Below are 21,109 nucleotides of genomic sequence, written 5' to 3'. Positions count from 1 at the left end.
AAGCTGAAGCCGGTGTGAGCTCTTCTGCCCGAAGACAGTCTGCTCCAAGGGAGAGGAGGCCTCCCCAAAAGTCCTGCCATGGCTTTTGGGGAGCATTCCAGAAGCTATCGCCCGCGGGACTCCGTGACAAGATGGAGCAACCACATTGCACACAGTATCCAAGATCGAGAGGGCGAGAGACATGGATCTGTATATAGAGCGTGGAAAGTAGAATGAATTATAGTTAAGACATAGAAAGGATTAAAGAAATGTCTGTACCTTTAAGCAAAATGTGTTTGGAATGTTGCAATCAGGTGTCAGGAGTAACACATTTAACATAGATACAATTGCACCATTGTAAGGTGCAATTGATGAAGTATTAGCCTCTGATCGTGAACAGTAGTAGAAAGTAGGTAGTGCAGGCTGGTGCCCCAGGTGGAGATTTGTACTGTTTTGTCGTCTTTGGCCCTTTGTCTAATATCTCGCTCTTTATCTGTATAAATAAGACTGTTTGGGCCTGGCATGGGCCACTCACATATCTGAATGTATTGGCGAGCCGCTGTGCTAACAAAGCAGAGTGCGTCTGCCACAAATTGGAGAGTCCTGAGTTCAACTTTTGACCAATGTTGGAGGTATCCACGGAAGAACGGCAACCGGTCTGTCCACTGGGCGCTGTGTGAATCCGACAGTTTGATAGGACGACCGGTGGCAGCCAGGCACCTGGCACTCTGGCCCAGCGGTCCTCCACTAGAATGAAAAGGCACACGACCACCAAGTGAGTCTACGCCAGTCGAACCGGTTGTGTCACTGCTGTCTTCGGTAGGAGATCCCGGGATCTGTACATTCAGGAATCTGGTCAAGGCAATATTTCTGTGTTGTTTGTCCGGATCTGAGACTGGTCCTGTGTTCTGTGTCTATCCATCCTCATCCTGTGGACTGTTTGAGTCGGGCTGTGCCGTCTCCGTCCGGGGCATAAGGCCGACTAAAGGGGTGTCCTGTCCCCGCAGCTGAGTGAAGTCAAAGTCTGCACAATCGCAGCTCTGCACTGCCACCTGTGGTATAAACCGTTGTGTGAAAGAAAGGTTGTCGACTGAGGCAGTAGCCTGTGGCTCCTTGTTGTGTTGCACTGAGGCTCGCCTGAAGAACGTCTAATTTCCTTCGTTGTGTGATTGGTGTGTGAAAGTCCTCCTGTATGGGTAACCAGACGTCTAAAAACCAGGCAGTTCCAGCTCAAGGAACGCCGGCCTCTTTTATGTTATTTAGGAAGGGTCTGGACTCCGTGTAGTTCTGGAAACAAATGGTCTTAGCTATCACTCAGGAGAGTCCACAAAATCAGTGGCCTCGACTGTTTAGGATCTTGCGGACAAGGATCGAGTAGATGTCTAAAAAGACAAACATCGGCCAATCTAACAACTAAATTGGCAAAAAGCAGAGAGCGTCGATGTGTTTCATGCAATGCGTGGGATAGAGGCAAATCCGTAGATGGCATGAATCGAAACGTCGCCTAATCCAAAGATATCAATGATAAGTAAAAGCTTTATTGGAATCCGCCTCTCCCATCACTAGGACTGAGCGCCTCCCCTTCATCCCTGTTCACAGCAGACCCCTCCTCATACCCTGTCATATGGTAGAGAAAGAAAACGAAGAAAAGCCCCTTGCGGATTCCGGGGACGAGAGATGAAGAACGCAGTTAATTGGCCTGGCCAGCCCTCTGCTGCAATCAAATAGACGGCCATCTCACCGCCCCCACCGCTCAGGAACAGATTCCAGAAATCGCTGCCAGTTCAGACCCATCCGGATCATCAAGCAGTACGTGCCGAGGCCCATGGTCCTATGGACACATGTCTGCCTCGTAAAAGCTCGCTCTTGTCTTAAAATATGTAGGCTCGCCTCCGAATCCTGCAACGTGGGGCCAGGACGGGAGGTCCCCATCTTGGAGTTGGATAAAGACCCTGACGTTGCACTGGGCTCCTTCAATTGTAAATAGGAGGCTTGTTCCAAACGCCCAAGAAAAGTCCTAGACAAATTTGAAGAGGAATGTGTGTTAGTGTGGCGATACCTATGAACCCTCTTGAGGCAGACCTCCTGCAGCTGTGTGCACATGCTACTTGTAACAGCCCCTAGTGAGCATGAAAAATGGCCTCATACAGCAGCAGATTGGGCTCGCTGCTGACCCGCCACGTCTACTACTTGACAGACACTGAGTCCTAATGCGTGAATACGAAAAAAGTGTAAGGAACCGAAAGCTAAAAATCTATTGGAAGGCCATCCCTCGGGTTATGGACTCCTAAAACCCAACTGGACGGCGCATAAATGGCTGTAAGGCAACGACAAGGGAGAAACCCGGCGACTATCACAGCGCTGTCGCAGAACTGACATTTTCTGCAACATTCCTGGTAACAGCAACCATACAAAGGGACAGGGCGCGCCTGGCTAGTGATTGGTTAATGGCCTCTGCCTCTGCTAGGGTCAATTCTAGTGCTAAATAACGAATAGAGGGTGTTGGTGGGAGAACTGAGATCGTAGAGGGCATTGCGAGACAGGTGGCAAGAGCAAATCGACGATACGTTGGGGAGCTTGGGAGGAAAGGAAGGCAAGAACAATCGCTTTCAGCATGTAGATTGATGCACGATTGGACGCAGTAAGAGGCGCAGTTACCTCACGAGACTGGAGCATGGGGGGTGACAAAACACCACATACTTAGAGGGTAACGGAAGTTCATCCCTAGGGAACTTAAGTAACTCAGGGACGGGAAAATACCAGGGACAGGGGAAGTGTCGTGGGAGGGGACAGGAACTGGGATTTTCGGTTAGGGGATGTTGTAATACTACCGGTAAAAGCCGGACACTGGAAAATGAATGTCAAGCCGGCCTGGTAAACTCTGGTGAACAACTAGAAACCCCCTGGCCAGCTGCAGCCAGTCAGCCCCAGCCTTACTTTCCCACAACAATGACGGGACAAGACGCGGGCCGCAATCCTCAGGGGAAATTTAGCCTGTATACTCTCACTCCCCACAGGTGAGTGGTGTGTTAACTATCAATGATCTTTCTCTCCGCCTTTCCCTTGTTGATATGGGAGCTTCGCTCTCATGCAAAGTTCGTACTACCGAACCTGCCTAAGGTTCCCCGCTGGAAAAACCTGTTGTGTTCCCAACTGTGGGCAATTTAATGGGAATCGCAACCCTTATCCCTTCCATAAACCTCTGTCGGTCCAGGTGGTCCCCTTTCGTGACCGGATCATGCCTCTCCTTCTCTCTGATGCCACTCCGGTAAACCTTTTGGGTTTGGATCTGTTATGTAACTTGGCTGCACCATATACTGTTCCCTGGATGGGTCTATTGTACAAATTCCCCAGGTCTTCCCTGAGTATTCGTGCCTCCCTGCTGCCTGAATGTCCCTTCTACTGCCCGGTCCTTGTTGCCCACTGGTCCCGTCCCTTGAGCACCTAAGTCCAGTTCCCATCCCTCTGTGGCAACCCTCCCTCCGAGGGGTGGCCGCTTAAATACTGATCCTGCTCTGCATTACTGTGACCATCTTCCAAACCCCTCGTCGCCTACCATACCTTAAAACCCTGAGGAGGAGACTGGCATTGCTCCGTCATTAAACTGCCCTGCAGCAAGGTACAACATTGTTCCCTGTTCCAGTCCCTGTAACACTCCTATCCTCCCCATTCGAAAAGCTGATGGCATCATGGCGATTTGGTTTCAGGGACCTTCGAGCCGATTAAATCGTATTGTCATACCACTTGCCTGTTGTCCCGAACCCAGCAGAACACGATCTGGCTTCTATCCCGACCAGCTGCAACTCATTTTAACTGTGGTTGTTGTGTTCTGCTTTCTTTTCTGTTCTGGTTCACACCGCCCTGAACCCCAGGACCTCTACTTTCCCTACAGGGGACAGCAATAATACATGGAACCATGCTCCCTCAGGAGGGTATACGGAAATCCATCTTACTTCCCAGCGCGTTAGCCCAGACCTAGCATGAACCTTGGTTTCCCCCTCCCATCCGGTGGTCCACTCTAGTCCAATATGTAGATGAACCTGCTTCTCTCGTTCCCCGGCGTTACATGCCCTCAGAAATGACTCTATTAGTGCTCCTTACTGCCCTAAGCAAACAAAGGTCACACAGGCTTCTCGCTCTAAAGCTAACAGCTCTGTCAAAGCTCTGTCCATACCTGTTGGGTTCTCCTCTCCCAGGGTTCCTGACGCTTTCCCCTCCCCACCGCTTTGTCCAGGCTATCCTTAGCTTTTCCCCGACCTCACTTTGCAACTCCACGCCAGGCAGGTCTGAAAAATTTTGGGCATGGCTGGATTTTGCAGGCATGGATTCCCCCAATATGCCTCCCTTGCAAACTCTACAAGAAACTCCACCTCGCTGTCTGTGCCTAATCCCATGCCATGGCCACCTGAAGCAGACTCTGCCTTTGTTTCCCTCAAACAAGTTTGGCTTCTGCCCCGCTTTAGGGCTGCCAGACTATTCTAAGCCTTTTACCCTTTTCTGCCATGAACAATCTGGATGTGCACTTGGAGTTCTCACTCAGGTGCACGGAGGCAAGAACCGCCCAGTAGCTTATTTCTCTGCCACTTTGGACCCTGTGGCCCAAGGCCTGCCCCCCTGCCTGCGTGCTGTGGCTGCCGCAGCACGCCTAGTCGAAATGTCTGAATCCCTTGTCCTTCGCTCCCCCCTTACTCTTATGGTCCCTCACTCTGTAGAAACTCTGCTATTACAACGCAATACAAGCCACCTCTCCTCCGCTCGCCTTACCAGGTATGAACTTCTACTGCTGTCGGCCTCATATATCACTATAAAGCGCTGTTCTCAGTTAAATCCTGCCACTCTCCTTCCTTTGTCTAATGACGGTGATCCTCACGACTGCCTTGCAACTGTCTCTGCTATCACCGTCCCGCTCTGACCTTTCTGATGTCCCTCTCCTAACTCTGACCTTGTTTTGTTTACTGATGGTTCTGTTTTCGAGACAACCAAGGTCGTCTCCTTGCAGGATACGCTGTAGTGTCACTCTCTGAAACCTAGAAGCTGCGCCTTTACCTTCTGTAACCTCAGCACAAGTTGCTGAATTAGTTGCCCTTACCCGTGCCTGCTTTTTGGCGGAGGGACGCTCCGCCCACCATTTACACTGACTCCCGCTATGCTTTTGGGGTTGTACATGACTTTGGCACCCTCTGGCAAGCTCGGGGTTTCCTTACATCTGCCGGTACCCCTATTAAGAACGGCCCCTATATCGCTGCTCTCCTGTATGCAGTTTTACTTCCCTCTGCCCTGGCTATTGTTAAGTGCCCTGGCACTCGATGGCAGACACTGATGTTGCTAAGGGTAACGCATTTGCTGATGCCTCTGCTAAACATGCTGCTGCCATAGAACCTTCCCCAGATGCATTTCTAGGTTCCCTCTCTGTTTCTATACCACCACCGTCCCTCACTGACCTCACCCTGCTCCAGGACTCTGCCCCAGAAACCGAAAAAGACTCCTGGGTTGCCCAGGGTTGCTCTCTACATCCTGATTCCCTTTGGCGTTCGCCCACTGGTGCCTTTGTGGCCCCTTTTCATTCTACTCATCGCTGGCCGCCCTGCTACACGGTGTTTCGCATGTCGGAAAGGAGGGAATGGTCTCTGCTCTAACTAAGGCGGGATGGTGGGCTCCCCATTTCAGCTCTTTTGCAGCCCGCCACTGTGCCGCCTGCACCACTTGCCAAAGCCACAATATTGGTAAACCTGTAAAAGTGGCTCAGGGATTCCGGGGCTTGCCCCAAGCACCCTTCTTGCATTGGCAACTTGATTTTGTACAAATGCCTAAGTGTCAACAATTTGAATTTATTTTGGTTATGGTATGTTTATTTTCTGGTTGGATTGAAGCCTTTCCTCGTCGCAAGGCTGACTCACTGTCCGTTGCAAAATGTTTGTTAAACCATATTATGCCTGCCAAGGGAATTCCTGCCACTCTGTCCAGTGACCGGGGTACAAACTTTATCGGACAAATTGTTCAACACCTGGATCCTATATTACATGTCACACACCTGCTGTACTGTCCCTACCACCCACAAACTCCAGGTGCTGTGGAAAGGTGAAATGGTGTACTTAAGAATAAACTTGCTAAGATTTTTGACTCCACAGGGTTAAGCTGGCCAGCAGCTTTACCGCTAGCCCTTATGGAAATGTGATCCACTCCATCCCAAAGGCATAAACTGAGTCCTTCTGAAATCGTTATGGGACGCCCTATGCGAACTGTGGCTACCACTACTCCAGTCCCAGACTTGAATTTGACTCACAGTACGTTCCTTCAATATTGCAAGGGATTAATGCAAGCTATAAGTCACTTCCATTCACAAGTTCAGGCCGCCTGGCCGACGGAACTCACCTCTGACTCCTGCCACAACCTTGAGCCAGGTGACTGGGTCTACATACGGCATCACCATCGAAAACATGCCTTGGATCCTCGGTGGAAGGGTCCTCATCAGGTACTGCTTACTACCCAGACAGCTGTTAAGCCATCTGGCATCGCAGCGTGGATACATGCTTCACAGTGTAAGAAGACACCCTCCCCGGCAAACCAATCAACACCTCAGGACCACGCAGTCAGTTTTGACTCCAGAAGACAACGTAGAGGAACAGCCTGAAATACCTTACAATCTACACTCTCGTAAGGGTTGCCAGAAGCAGACGACAACCTAAAGCAAGGCCCAAGAAGCAGCAGTAGTGAGCCTAACGCCTGCTGCCTGGTGAACATAAAACCGCAACTGCGGTTCCCTCAATTGAGGTTGTCAGAACCAGAAGGGCCCTGCCTCCAACATGCACCTCTGGTGGTGCCTGTTCCTCGGCTGCTGGTATCTTAAGATCTGGGGAGCCCACAATGACAATTCTTTTATCCAGCAGCAAGTGTGGATAGCTCAGACCCTTAATATTTCGCTCTTTTATCTGTATAAATAAGACTGTTTTGGGCTTGCATGGCACTTCACATTATTCTGAAATGTTATTGCGGAGCGCTGTGCTAAAAACAGAGTGGTCTGACAAATTGTGAGTCCTGATTCTAACTTTGACAATTTGGAGGTTCCACCGAGACGGCAACCGTCTTCACTGGGTCTGTGGTGATTCCTGACCGTTTTTGTAGGACGACCGTGCAGCCGGCACCTGTGGCACTTGGCCCAAGCGGTCCTCCACTAGAATGGAAAGGCCACACGACCACAGTGAAGTCTACGCCATCGAAACTGTTGGTTCCCACTCTGTTCTGGAGGGATCCCCGGGAATCTGACATCAGAATCTGGTCAGGCAATTATTTCTGTGTTTTGTCCGGACTGGACTGTCCTGTTTCTGTGTCAATCATCTCCCTGTGGACTTTAGGTCTGGTGCCGTCTCCGTCGGGGATAGCCACTAGAGGGTTCCTGTCCCGCAATCTGAGTGAATCAAATTGGCACCAATCGCAGCCGCACTGCACCGTGGTAAAAACCCTTAGTGTGAAAGAAAGGCGACTGAGCAGTAGGCCTGGGGCTCCTTGTGTGTGTTGCACTGGGCATCGGCTCTGACGAACTCTAATTTTCCTTCTTGTGTGATGTGTGTGAAGTTCCTCCTGTATGGGTAACAGACGTCTAAACCAGGCAGTTTCCCTAAGGAACTCCGCTCATTATGTTTTTAGGAAGGGTCTGGGACTCCTGTAAGTTTCTGGAAAAATGGTTAGGCTAATCAGGGAGATCCCAAAACTTCAGCAAAAAATGGCCAACTTGTTAGGATCTTGGACACAGGATCGAGTAGATGTCTAAAGACAAACTCGGCCAATCTAAAACGTAAATGGCAAGGACGAGGTCAGATTGTTTCATGGAATGTGGGAAGAGGCAAACGTAGATGGACAGAATCGAAACTCGCCTCTCTCAAAGATTCAAATGATAAGTTAAAAGCTTTTATTGGAAACCCCTCTCCCACACTAGACTGAGCGCTCCCTTTCACCCTGTTCTCCAAGCGACCCCCTTCATACTTCCTGTCTTGGGTGGAGACAAAGACGAGAAACCCCTTGTAGATTCAGGGGACGATGATGAAGAGACGCATTAATTTGCCTGGCAGCCTTGCGTCAATCAATAGACGGCCCATCCACGCCCCCAGCTCAGGACAATTCCAGAAATCTCCAGTTAGACCCTCCGGAACATCCAGTACTTGCCGAGGACCATCCTTCTGGACACTTCTGCCTCGTAAAAGCTCGCTCTTTGGGCCTTAATATTTAGGCTTTCCCCTCCGAATCCTTGCATACTGGGGGCCAGACGGAGTCCCACTTGGAGTTATAACCTGGACTTGCACTGGGCTCCCTTCAGTGTAAAAGGCTTTCCAAAGCCCCAAGAAAAATCCTAGCAAATTTTGAAGAGAATTTTTGTTAGTGTGCGATACTATGAACCCTCTTGGGCAGACCTCCTGCATCTGTGCAAAGCTACTTGTAACAGCCCTAGTGAGATGAAAATGGCTCACACAGCAGATTGGCTCGCTGCTGACCGCTCACTCTACTTTACCAGACACTGGTCCTAAATGCTGAATACGAAAAAAAGTGTTAAGGATACGAGTAAAAATCTTTTGAAAGCCATCCTCGGGATGACTCCTAAAACCAAACTGGACGCCATAAATGGCCTGTAAGCAACAACAGGGAGAGAAATCCCGGCCGGACTATTCACACCGGCTCTAACTGAACTTTTTCTGCAACTTCTGGTATCAGCAACCAGCTACAAATGGAACAGGGCGCCCTGGCTAGTGCATTTTGTTAATGCCTCTTGCCTCTATTGCAATCTGCTAAAACGAATAAGTGTTGGGTGGAGACCGGAACCATGGACAAATTTGCAAACAAGTGGCAGAGCACTGCACGTCTTTAAAAGGAAGGAAGAACAATCAGCTCAAGCAGTTAATGGCCTTGCAATACATGCATATTCAGGCAGGCAAACAGTACTGGGACGGGGAAAATACCAGGACGGGGGAAATACCAGGACGGATGTGGTCGTGAAGGGGACAGGGAACTGGCATTTTCTGGTTATGGGGATGTTTGTAATTACTGTAAACAGCCGGACACTGGAGAATGAATGTCCAAGCCGGTGGTAACTCTGTGAACAAACTTTAGTTAAACCCCTGCCAGCGCCGCAGTTTCAGCCCCAGCCATTACTTTTGCCACACAATGACGGGAACCGTGGGAACCTCAGGAAATTTTAGCCCCTTTTACTACCTTCACTCCCACAGGAGTGTGTGTTTTAACTATCAATGATTCTTTCTCTCCCTTTCCTTGTTGATATGGAGCGTCGCTCTCTGCAGTATCGTACTACCGACCTGTTGCCTAAGGTCCCGCTTCGGAAAAAACCGTGTCACTGTGGGCATTATGGGAGTCCCACCCCTTATCCCTTCCAAAACTCGGATCGTCCAGGTTGGTCCCTTTCTTGCCGGATCATGCCTTCCCTTCTCTCTGGATCCACTCCGTAAACCATTTTGGGTTGGATCTGTTTGTAAGCTTGGCTGACCATATACTGTTTCCTGGATGGGTTCTATTCTACCCAATTCCCCAGTTTTCCCTGAGTGATTCTGTAGCCTCCCGCTGCCTGAAATGTCCTTCTACTCCGGTCCCTTGTTGCCCACTGGTCCGTCCCTTGAGGCACCTAATTTCGCAGGTTCCCATCCTCTCTGTGGCAACCCATCCCTCCGAGGTGGGCCGCTACATACTGAATTCCTCTCTGCTTACTGTTGGACTCTTCCAAACCCCTGCCTCGCCTATCCCATACCCTTAAACCACTGAGGAGAGACTGGCATTTGCTGCCGGTCATAACTGCCCTGCAGGAGCAAGCATAATTTTGTTCCTGTTCCAGTCCCCTGTAACCACTCCTATTCCTCCCCATTCGAAAAAGCTGATGCAAATCATGGCGATTGTTCAGGCCTTCAGCCATTAATCGTTATTGTCATTTACCCACTTTTCCTGTTATCCGAAACCCCAGGCAACGATTCCTGGCTTCTATCCCACCAGCTGCAACTCATTTTACTGTTTGTTGATTTGTGTTCTGCTTTTTTCTTGTTCTGGTTCACCCTGACTCCCAGGACCTTCTACCCTTTCCTACAGGGGACAGGCAATATACATTGGACCATGCTCCTCAGGGTATACGGAAATTCCATCTTACTTCTCCCAGCTCTGCCCAAGACCTAGCTGACCTTGTTTTCCCATCGGGTCACTTGTCAATTATGTAGTGACCTGCTTCTCTGTTCCCTGTCGTTATCTGCCTCAGAAACTGACTCTTTAGTGCTCCTATGCCCTAGCAACCAAAAGGTCACAAGCTTCTTCGCTCTAACTACAGCTCTGTCAAATGGCCATCGTCACATACTTTGGTTTTCTCCTCTCCCAGGGTCTGTACGCTTTCTCCCACCCGCGTCCAGGCTATCCTTAGCTTTTTTCCGACCCGGCACTCCACGCCAGGTCTGAAAAATTCTTGGGCATAGGCTGGATTTTGCAGCAATGGATTCCCCAAATGCCTCCCTTGCAAAACCTCTACAAAACTCACTCGAAAGATAATAGATACACTAAATCCCTCACATGGCCACCAATTAGAGGCTGACTCTGCCTTGTTTCAACATCAAACAAGTTTGGCTATTGCCCCTGCTTAGGGCTGCCAGACTTTCTAAGCCTTTTACCCTTCTGCCAATGGAACAATCTGGATGCGCACTTGGGTTCTCACTCAGTGGTGAACGGAGGCAAAGACCACCAGTAGCTTATTTCTCTGCCACTTTGGAACCTTGTGGCCAAGCCTGGCCCCTTGCTGTGTGCTGGCGGCTGCCGCGCACGCCTAGTCACAATTCTGATCCCTTGTCCTTTCGCCCCCCCTTACTTCTTATGGTCCTCACTCTGTAGAACCTGCTGCTATTAAACACGCAATACAAGCCACCTCTCCTCCACTCTCCTTTACCAGGTATGAACTTTACTGCTGTAGGCCTCATTTTCACTATAAAGCGGCAGTTCTCAGTTATCCCTGCCACTCTCCTTCCTGTTGCTAATGATGGTGATCCTCACAACTGCCTTTGCAACGTCTCTGCTATCACCGTCCCCGCCGCTCTTGACCTTTTTGATGTTTCCCTCTCCCTAACTATGACCTTGTTTTGTTTACTGATGGTTCCTGTTTTCGAGACAACCAGGTCGTCTCTCGGAGGATTTGCGTTGTAGTGTCACTCTCTGAAACCTAGAAGCTGCCGCCTTTACTCGTTAACCTCAAGCACAAGTGCTGAATTAGTGCCCTCACCTGCCTGCTTTTTGTGGAGGGACGCTTCCGTGCACCATTTACCTGACTCCGCTATGCTTTTGGTTGTACATGACTTTGTACCCTCTGGCAAGCCGGGGTTTCCTTACATCTGCCGGTACCTATATCACTGCTCTCCTGAATTGCAGTTTTACTTCCCTCTGCCCTGGCTATTGTTAAGGCCCTGGTCACTTGATGGCAGACATGATTTGTTGCTAAGGGTAATGCATTTGCTGATGCCTCTGCTTAAATTGCTGCTGCCATTAGAACCTCCCCAGATTGCATTTCTAGGTTCTCTCTCTTTTCTATACCACCACCGTCCCTCACTGACCTCACCCTGCTCCAGGACTCCTCCCCAGAAACTTTGAAAGATCCTGGGTTGCCCAGGGTTGCTCTCTACACCCTGACTTCCCTTTGGCGTTTTGCCCATGGTCCTTTGGGCCCCCTTTCATTTTCTACCCATCGCTGGGCCACCCTGCTACACAGTGTTTCGCATGTCGGAAAGCGAGGGAATGGTCTCTGCTTCTAACTAAGGCGGCTGTGGGTCCCATTTCAGTTCTTTTGCAGCCGGCACTGTGCCGCTGCACACTTGCCAAGCCACAATATTGGTCAACCTGGTAAAAGTGGCTAGGGATTCCGGGCTTGCCCCAAGCACCCTTCGTGCATTTTCAACTTGATTTTGTACAAATGCCTTAGTGTCAACAATTTGAATTTATTTGGTTATGGTATGTTATTTCTGGTTGGATTGAAGCCTTTCCTCGTCGCAAGCGGACTTCACTTGTCCGTTGCAAAATGTTTGTTAAACCATATTATGCCTGCCAAGGGAATTCCTGCCACTCTGTCCAGGTGACGGGGTTTACAAACTTTATCGGACAAATTGCTTCAACACCTGGATCCTATATTACATGTCACAACTCTGTATGTCCCTACCACCACAAACTCCAGGTGCTTGTGAAGGTGAAATGTTTGACTTAGAATAATTGCTAGATTTTTGCCTCCACAGGGTTAAGTGGCCAGCGCTTTACGCTAGCCCTTATTGGAAATGTGATCACTCCATCCAAAGGCATAAACTAGTCCTTTCTGAAATCGTTATGGGACGCCCATGCGAAACTGTGGCTCCACTACTCCATCCAGACTTGAATTTGACTCACAGTTAGTTCCCTATTGCAGGATTATGCAAGTCTATAATCACTTTCACCAAGTTCAGCCGCCTGGCCGACTTGAACTCAACCTCTGCTCCTGCCACAACCTTGAGCCAGGTGACTGGTCTACCTACGGCCTCACCATCGAAAACATGCCTTGGAAGCCTCGGTGGAAGGGTCCTCATAGTTTACTGCCTACTACCAGACAGCGTTAAGCCATCTGGCTCTGCAGCTGGATACATGCTTCACAGTGTAAGAAGACACCCTCCCCGGCAACCAATCAACAACCTTCAGGGACCACGCAGTCAGTTTGACTCCAGAAGACAACGTTAGAGGAACAGCCTGAAATACCTTAACAATCTACACTCTCGTAAGGGTTGCCAGAAGAGCGACAACCTAAGCAAGGCCCAAGAAGCACAGTAGTGAGCTAACGCCTGCTTGCCTGGGTGAAACATAAAACCGCAACGCGGTTCCTCAATTGAGTGTTGTTCAGAACCAGAAGGGCCCTGCCTCCAACATGCACCTCTTGGTTGTGCCTGTTTCTCGGCTGCTGGTATCTTAGATCTGGAGGAGGCCCACAATGACAATTCTTTTATTCCAGCATTCAAGTGTGTTAGCTCAGACCCTTAATATTTCCAAATTGCCGGGTCTTGCAGCCACATCCCAGCCCCCTCTCCAAGTGGTGTTCTGTCCTGGCCTATCCCACTGAATTCCCCAGACCTTACGGGGACCTCGGTCCATTTAACAAAACACGGAACAGCAATCCTGGAAACAGTGGGAATAAATATATCTAAATGGATAGTGTGGTAGGGGGAAAAGGTCATTGGTTGGGTGTTAATGGGAGGGCGGATCTGGGAAAAGCTGTTGCCTTCAGCATATTGTTGGCAAACGGTAGTAGGGGATTATTCAAACAAACTAAAGAGTGGGGCTGGTACGGATATGATTTTTTTCTCAACCTGGATCAAACAGAAACATCAACCTCATTGTTCCCCCTACAGTAATCTCCCATAGTAAAAATATTACACTCGTTCATGCCGTACAACACTACACTCCTCGTAAGGAGATTACCGTTGCCTGTGAGATATTACTCTCATTTGCATGGTACCTTAGTAAACAAATGGATGCAATGACCCTTTCCCGGCTTAAATAGGCATCCACTGGGATTTGTTGGGACCAAAGTTTACTCGTAATTACCAGCTACTGGTCAGGGTACCTGTTATCCCGCCAACTCTTCCCCACAATTCTGAGTACTTAGAGTCCCTCCCACGAGAACGCCTCATCATTTCAGGCGAAAAAGCAGGGACTTACCAGATGCCAATGGTACTCATACTACATAAGCCCCTTAAACTTGGGAAAGAGGTCACTGGCACTTCCTTTATCTCACTTGGGGGAAATTACACATGCAAAAAGATCCTAAGTTGACAAGCAGTGGTTGAAATAATTTGGCAAATGAAACCGGGAAAGTGTAAAAACCCGGCCACAGAAACAGGGGCGATCGGGACAGTGGCCCTCCAGAACGTCAGGCACTTGGACATAGTGCTGGCGGTCAAAGGAGGCCTGTTGCTTCATTGGGGAAAGAAGTTGTGTGTTATCCTGACAAATACCAAATTGAGGTGATGTGGCGCTCGCCCTTAGAACAAATCGCATATCTTCCTCATGAAGAGGCCAAGTTCTTATGGAAGTGGCTAAGTAACTGTTTCAATTTTTCTGGCATAGGAAACTGGTTGTTTTCAGGGAGCGCCTTAATATCCTGTTTGATCTTAGTGATTTTTCTATGCTTTCAGTTAATTCTCCTGTTGTATCCAGAATTGTGTCACTCAGATGACTGCCCCAAAACGAGTGCTAATATGATGATTTTGATTCACTTGCATGAACAAAGGAGGATAAGTACAGTTAATTTGTGGAAACATAATGGTTGGTCATGGCGTAGCCTGACCAAAAAGGAGGGATGTGAAAGCAAATGAATTATAGTGTTAAGAATAGAAAGAATTAAAATTTTGGACATGCTGCAATCCAAGAATTCAGGAATACAGACATTAACATAGAACAATGCACCGTTTAAGGTCAACTGGTGAAATATTAGCCTTAGATCCGATACAGTTAGTAAGGAAGTAGGGATATGCATGCTGTGCCCCAGGTGAATTTTACTGTTTTGCTTTCTTTGTCCCTTTGTCTAATTCTCGCTCTTTTATCTGTATAAATAAGACTGTTTGGGCCTTGCATGGCCACTCACATATTCTGAATGTTACTGGCAGAGCGCTGTGCTAACAAACAGAGTGGTCTGACAAACTGAGAGTCCTGATTCTAACTTTGACAAGAGGCCACATGATATTTTCTGTCTTATTATCTATCCCTTTCTTAATGATTCCCAACATTCAGTTACCTTGTTTGGCAGCCGCTGCACATTGAGTGGATGTTTCCAGAGAACTTTCCACACTGACTCAAAGATCTTTCTTGAGTGGTAACAGCTAATTTAGACCCCATCATTTTATATGTAGAGTTGGGATTATATTTTCCAATCTGCATTACTTTGCATTTATCACCATTGAATTTCATCTGACATTTTGCTGCCCCATCACCCAGTTTTGTGAGATTCCCTTGTAACTCTTTGCAGTCTGCTTTGGACTTTACTATAGTGAGTAGTTTTGTATCGTCTGCAAATTTTGGCACGTCACTGTCTACCCCTTTTTCCAGATCATTTATGAATATGTTGAACAACGCTGGGCCCAGTACAGACACCGGAGGATACCACTATTTACCTCTCTCCACTCTGAAAACTGACCACTGAGTCCTGAAAATCTAAGTACACTATATCCACTGGATCCCCTTGTCCACATGCTTGTTCACCCCCTCAAAGAATTCTAATAGATTAGTGAGGCATGATTTCCCTTTACAAAAACCATTTATCAGGAATTACCAGCCTGTAATTGGTGGGATCGCCTCTGGAGGCTTTTTTAAAAATTGGTGTCACATTAGCTATTCATACTGAAGAACTGATGAATGAAATGGTTTTTAACTGTTCACTTTATTAATGTAACCTCATAAGTAAAGTTTTATGAATGAAAACATTCATTCATAAAACCAGTTACCCCAATAACTGGCTAATTGACAATTAATATGCTTGTTAAAAGCAGCAGAAAATCCTGTGGCACCTTGTAGACTGAGACGTTTTGGAGCATGAGCTTTCATGGGTGAATATCCACTTCGTCAGATCCAGATGCAGATCTGATGAAGTGGGTATTCACCCACAAAAGCTCATGCTCCAAAACGTCTGTTAGTCTATAAGGTGCCACAGGATTCGCTGCTGCTTTTACAGATCCAGACTAACACGGCTACCCCTCTGATACTTGACAATATGCTTGTTAAAAGCCATAGCATTCAGCCCCCTGCCTTGTAAATTTCACTTTCAATCCACTTGCTGCTTAAATCACTGAAACTTGCACTGTTTTAATATTGTAACTTCTGCTCACTGTTGCCATTCATTATACTTGTCTACATGGTTGCCTCTGTTCACTCTGTCACTCCTCACACTTGTCCATATTGTAACTCAAACTCTATTTTAAAATGCTCACTCCATTTTGTAAAAGCTGCTGCAACCTTCATTTTTGCAAAACTCTGCTGTAATCTTATTAGTTTAGTTTAAATGTGTGAATACGGTATGTATAAATAATAAAATCAACCAGCCTGTCCTGATCAAATAAAGTTCAGACGTCAATGACTGAAGATGCAGACAACAGCCCTAACAAAGTAAAAAAAGTCCACCCTTAAAATAAAAAGAAAAAATGAACAAGTTATCTCCCTCCTCCTTATGACACCTTTTTAGATACCTGAAAACTGCTATCATGTCCCCTCTCAGTCTTCTCTTTTCCAGACTAAACAAAACCAGTTCTTTCAGCCTTCCTTCATAGGTCATGTTCTGAAGACCTTTAATCATTCTTGTTGCTCTTCTCTGGACCCTCTCCAATTTCTCCACATCTTTCTTGAAATGCAGTGCCCAGAACAGTGCCCAGAACTGATACAATACTCCAGCTGAGCCTAACAGCGCAGTAGTTAGAGCAAGGATGATTCTCGTGTCTTGCTCACCACCAACTGTAAAGTGCATCCAGAATCACCTTGCCTTTTTCTGCAACAGCATACACTGTTGACTCTATTTACTTGTGGACCACTATAACCCCTAGTTCCTTTCTGCTTACTCCTTCTAGACAGTCTCTTCCTTCTGTATGTGTTCCTTCTTCCCGATTCTGGTATGTGTTCCTTCCAAACTGATTGTTCTTCCTAAGTGGAGCACTTTGCATTTGTCTTTGTTAACTTCACTGACCTTCGCCATTCTCCAATTTCCCCGTTGTTCTACTGCAAACTTCATAAGCGTACTTTCTATGCCGATATCTCAAGTGTTGATGAAGATATTGAACAGAGCCGGTCCCAAAACAGAACCCTGCGGACCCCATTTGTTATATTTTCCAGCAGGATGGGAACCATAACAAACTCTCTCTGTAGTCTGTTATCCAGCTAGTTTATGCACCCACCTTATAGTAGTCCCATCTAAGTTGTATTTTGCCTAGTTTTATTGATAAGATATCATGCGAGACCGTTTCAAATGCCTTACTAAAGTCTAGTACCAATCCCACCGCTTCTCCCTTATCCACAGGACTCATTATTCCTATTCAAAGCGCAGAGAATCCTGTTGGACTTATAGACTAACAGAGGTGGAGCGTGAGCTTTCGGTGGGTGAATACCATTCGTAGACGGCAGGCCTTGCGTCTTGACGAAGTGGGTATTCACCACCGAAGCTCACGCTCCAAACCTCGTGTTAGTTCTATAAGGTGCCACGGATTCTCTTGCTGCTTTCACAGATCCAGACTAACACGGGCTACCCCTCTGATACTATCCTATCAAAGAAACTATCAGATTGGTTTGACACGATTTGTTCTTACAAATCCGGCTGGCTATTCCCTATCCACCTACCCCTTCCAAGTGTTTGCAGTATGATTTCCTAATTACTTGGCTCATTCTTCCCTGGCACAGAGTTAAACTTAACGGTCTGTAGTTTCCTGGGTTGATTTTATTTCCCTTTTTTGTAGTGGCACTATATTTGCCTTTTTTCCAGTCTTCTGGAATCTCTCCCGTTCCCCATGACTTTCCAAAGATAATAGCTGAGGCTCAGATACCTTTCATTAACTCCTTGAGTGTATTCTAGGATGCATCATCAGCCCTGGTGACTTGCAGGCATCTAACTTTTCTGAAGTGATTTACTTGTTCTTTTTTTTTTTATTCTTTCTAAACCTACCCCCTTCCAATTAGGCATTCACTATGTAGATTCCTTCAGATTCTCGTGAAGATGAAACAAACGAATCATTAAGCATCTCTTGCCAATTCCAAGTTTCCTGTTTAGTTTCTTCCTTCAACTGCGCAGTGGCCCTACCCTGTCCTTGGTCTTCTCTTGCTTTCTAAGATATTGATTAAAGTCTTCTTGTTTTCCTTTATTCCTGTAGTATTTTGAGCTCTTTTGTGCCTGCCTTTCTAATCTTCCTCCTGCATTCCTGTGTTGGTTTGCCTATATTCATCCTTTGTATCTGTCCTAGTTCCCATTTTTTTATGACTCTTTATTAAGATAATGCAAGATCGCATGGTAACCCAAGGTGGACTTTTGCCAATTTTCTATCTTTCCTACTCAGCACAATGCTTTCTTTTGGGCCCTTAATAGTAGTCCCTTTGAAAAAACTGCCAATTTCCTCAGTTGTTTCCCTCAGTTTTGATTCCCATGGGCCTTAGCTATCAGCTCTCTGAGCTTACCAAAATTCCACTTCCGTGAATCCTATGTCTCTATTTGCTGCTTACTGCCCTTTCTAACCTTCCTTAGCATTGCAACTCTAGATTTCATGATCACTTTCCCCAAGCTGCCTCCACTCTCGATTCTCAATGAGTTCCTCCTATCCTCCAGTATTGGTAAGAAGCTGATTGAAATGATAGGTTACAGCTACAGTTAGTTAGTCATGCAATTTCAATGATTCCTTTAGACCCTGGTGAATCCTATTTGGTCCTTGTGACGTTTATGAGTTTAAATATAATATCTTCACTGGAGGTGACTGGGCCAGAAGAGTGACCCATGGTGAAACTTTAAGAATGGTTAGCAAGATATGAATGAACAGACTTTGAAATGCAAGTCTGCCTGTTGGTAGGTAGAAGGGAGTGTTTGCTCAGGGCTTTGGGATGTCAGCAAACAAGTCTTGTCTATGCTTAGTGTAATTCAAAGCAATCTCTCTCTAATTAATCAAAGATCAATTGCCAAATTATCAGCAGGTAAGTATTCCCAGTGGTCTGGGATGGGATGTTAGATGAGATGGGATCTGAGTTACTACAGAGAATTCTTTCCGGGGTGCTGGCTGGTGAGTCTTGCCCACATGCTCAGGATTTAACTGATTGCCATATTTGGGGTCGGGAAGGAATTTTCCTCCAGGGCAGACTGGCAGAGGCCCTGGAGGTTTTACACCTTCCTCTGCAGCATGGGGCATGGGTCACTTGCTGGAGGATTCTATGCAGCTTGAAGTCTTCAAACCCCAGTTTGAGGACTTCAATAACTCAGACACAGATTAGAGGTTTGTTATAGAAGTGGGTGGGTGAGAGTCTGTGGGCTGCATTGTGCAGCAGGTCAGACTAGATGATCATAATGGTCCCTTCTGACCTTAAAGTCTATGGGTGAAAACCCACTTCGTCAGACACACCAGATTTCCTCAGATTTGTCACCTAAAAAGAATAGCTCAGGTAATCTCCCTCACATCCCTCAGCCCTGAAAACTGACGCAAATTTTATAGACCTAAATCATATCCTCCTGACTAGGGAGGATAGGTCCATCAATGGTTATTAGCCAGGATGGGCAGGCATGGTGTCCCTAGCCTCTGTTTGTCAGAGGCCCGGAGTGGGTGGCAGGGGATGGATCACTTGATGATTCCCTGTTGCGTTCACTCCCTTTGCCGACAGCGGCCAATACCAGGTGCCTCAGACAGTATAATGGGCTGGATGAACTTTAGTCTGACCCAGTATGGCTGTTCTTATTAATTCATTTAGTTTCTCTGCAATGGCCTTATCCCCATGAGGTGCTCCTTTAGCATCTCGATTGGCCGGTGGCCCCACTGGCTTCCTGCTGCTAACATTCTTAAGATTTTTGCTGTTACTTTCTGTCTTTGGCTAGTTGTTCCTCAAACTCTTTTTAGGCCTCCTAATTGCATTTTTACACTTCATTTGTCAGAGTTTAGGCTCCTTTCTATTTTCCCCAATAGGATTAAATCTCCACTTTTTAAAGGTGCCTTTTTTGCCTCTCACTGCTTCTTTTACTTCATTGTTTAGCCCTGTTTTGGTTCTCTGTGTTTTTTAATTTGGGGGTCTAGATTTAATCTGTGCCTCTATTATGGTGTCTTTAAAAGTTTCCATGCCGTTGCAGGGATTTCACTGTTGGTGCTGTACCTTTTAATTTCTGTTGCACTAACATCCTCATTAACGTGCAGTCCCCCTTTCTGAACTTACACTCTACTGTGGTGGGCTGCTGCGGTGTTTCCCCCGCTCACCCCAGGGATGTTACATTTGATTATGTTATGAACTTTAAGGTGCTATACCTTTAACTGCTCTCCAAACTCCACTCTGGCCCCTCGAGCCTCCCCCACACCTGCTGCCTCCTGTATACCGCAAGAAATCACGTGTGGCCTCCAGGCAGGCTCCTCTGACAACCCTGTCCCCCCAATAGCCAGCTGTGGCCAGCCCCTACCCGAGTCACCGAGCGGCTCTGGCAGCTGCACCAGGACTTGGTCCCCGGCTGGGCTGCGGTGGATGGTGTATTGCCGGCTCTCGCAGTTCAGCATACGCTCCACGTAGAGCTCCAGGAGGCTGCAGTCGGTTTGGGGGTTCAGGCCCCGGAGAAGCACCTTTCCATAATCCCGTGGGGCAGCTGGGCGAACTGCCAGCCCAATGTCCTGCAAGGTGTGACTGGGCTTGGCAAGGACCCTCTGTGCATCTGGGAGGGAGAGACAGGCACTGTGAGCCCCCTGCCCTGCACAGCAAGGAGGGGCTGCCCCATCCCACACACCAGCTGCTGTGCTCCCCCAGCGCACCTCCCCGGCACTGCCCCGCCAGCTCAGGCCAGGACAGGGAGCTGCCTCACCCCCCAGCTGCGGTGTGGGTGCTCCCAGCCCAAGGCCACGGGGGTTAAGCCCCCAACCCCACACTCGTGTCCCTGCTTTGTGCCCATGTGCCCCACACTCACCCTCGGGGCTCTCGAAGGTCAGGATGGCGTGACTGCCCTGGCGCCTACAGTCCAGCACGGGGCCACCCCCTGAGCGGCGCCTGTTCTCGAAATACAGTACCAGCAGCTCCTCCTCCATGTCCAGGGGGACCCCCAGCACCTCCAGTGCCCGCACCACCTCCGCCATCCTGCAAGGGCACCCGCTGCTCAGCTGGGGCAGGCCTGTGCCCAGTGCCCCCACCCAGACAGGGTGCCCGCCCCACACCCCTCAATGCGGGGGGGCAAAGACAAGGGAGCCCCCAGCCTGTCGCCAGATGGGGGTGGGCGGGGTGTCCCCCCCCCCGAGGGGCCAGGGTAACCCCCACAGCTCCGGCCTGCCCCTCATACAGGGGCGGGGCGACACCCCACAGCCCCCCCCCCAGGCCCGTCCCGTCCCGTCCCGTCCCCCAGACGGGGGCAGGGCACCATCCCACAGCCCCGGCCCGGCCCCCCAGACGGGGGCGGGGCGAC

General features: G+C 48.3%; 1 protein-coding gene across 3 annotated transcripts in view; it reads right to left on the bottom strand.

Moving 5' to 3' along the window:
• PARP10 (poly(ADP-ribose) polymerase family member 10) overlaps window positions 1-20,896 on the bottom strand; it is a 34,573-nt gene extending 13,677 nt beyond the window's left edge. For all 3 annotated transcript variants that reach the window (XM_032803784.2, XM_032803785.2, XM_032803786.1), the window contains exons 1-2: window positions 20,621-20,896; window positions 20,126-20,371 (exon numbers count right to left, since the gene is read on the bottom strand). In XM_032803784.2, the coding sequence (XP_032659675.1) occupies window positions 20,126-20,371; window positions 20,621-20,786 (412 nt within the window). In that variant the 5' untranslated portion in view covers window positions 20,787-20,896. The remainder of the gene's footprint in view (window positions 1-20,125; window positions 20,372-20,620) is intronic.
• Window positions 20,897-21,109: the final 213 nt, after the last annotated feature.

The sequence above is a fragment of the Chelonoidis abingdonii genome, chromosome 2 (assembly GCF_003597395.2).
Source record: "Chelonoidis abingdonii isolate Lonesome George chromosome 2, CheloAbing_2.0, whole genome shotgun sequence".
Taxonomy (NCBI): Eukaryota; Metazoa; Chordata; order Testudines; family Testudinidae; genus Chelonoidis; species Chelonoidis abingdonii.
Note: the sequence above shows the minus strand (reverse complement) of the source record. Positions and strands in the feature narration are given on the sequence as shown.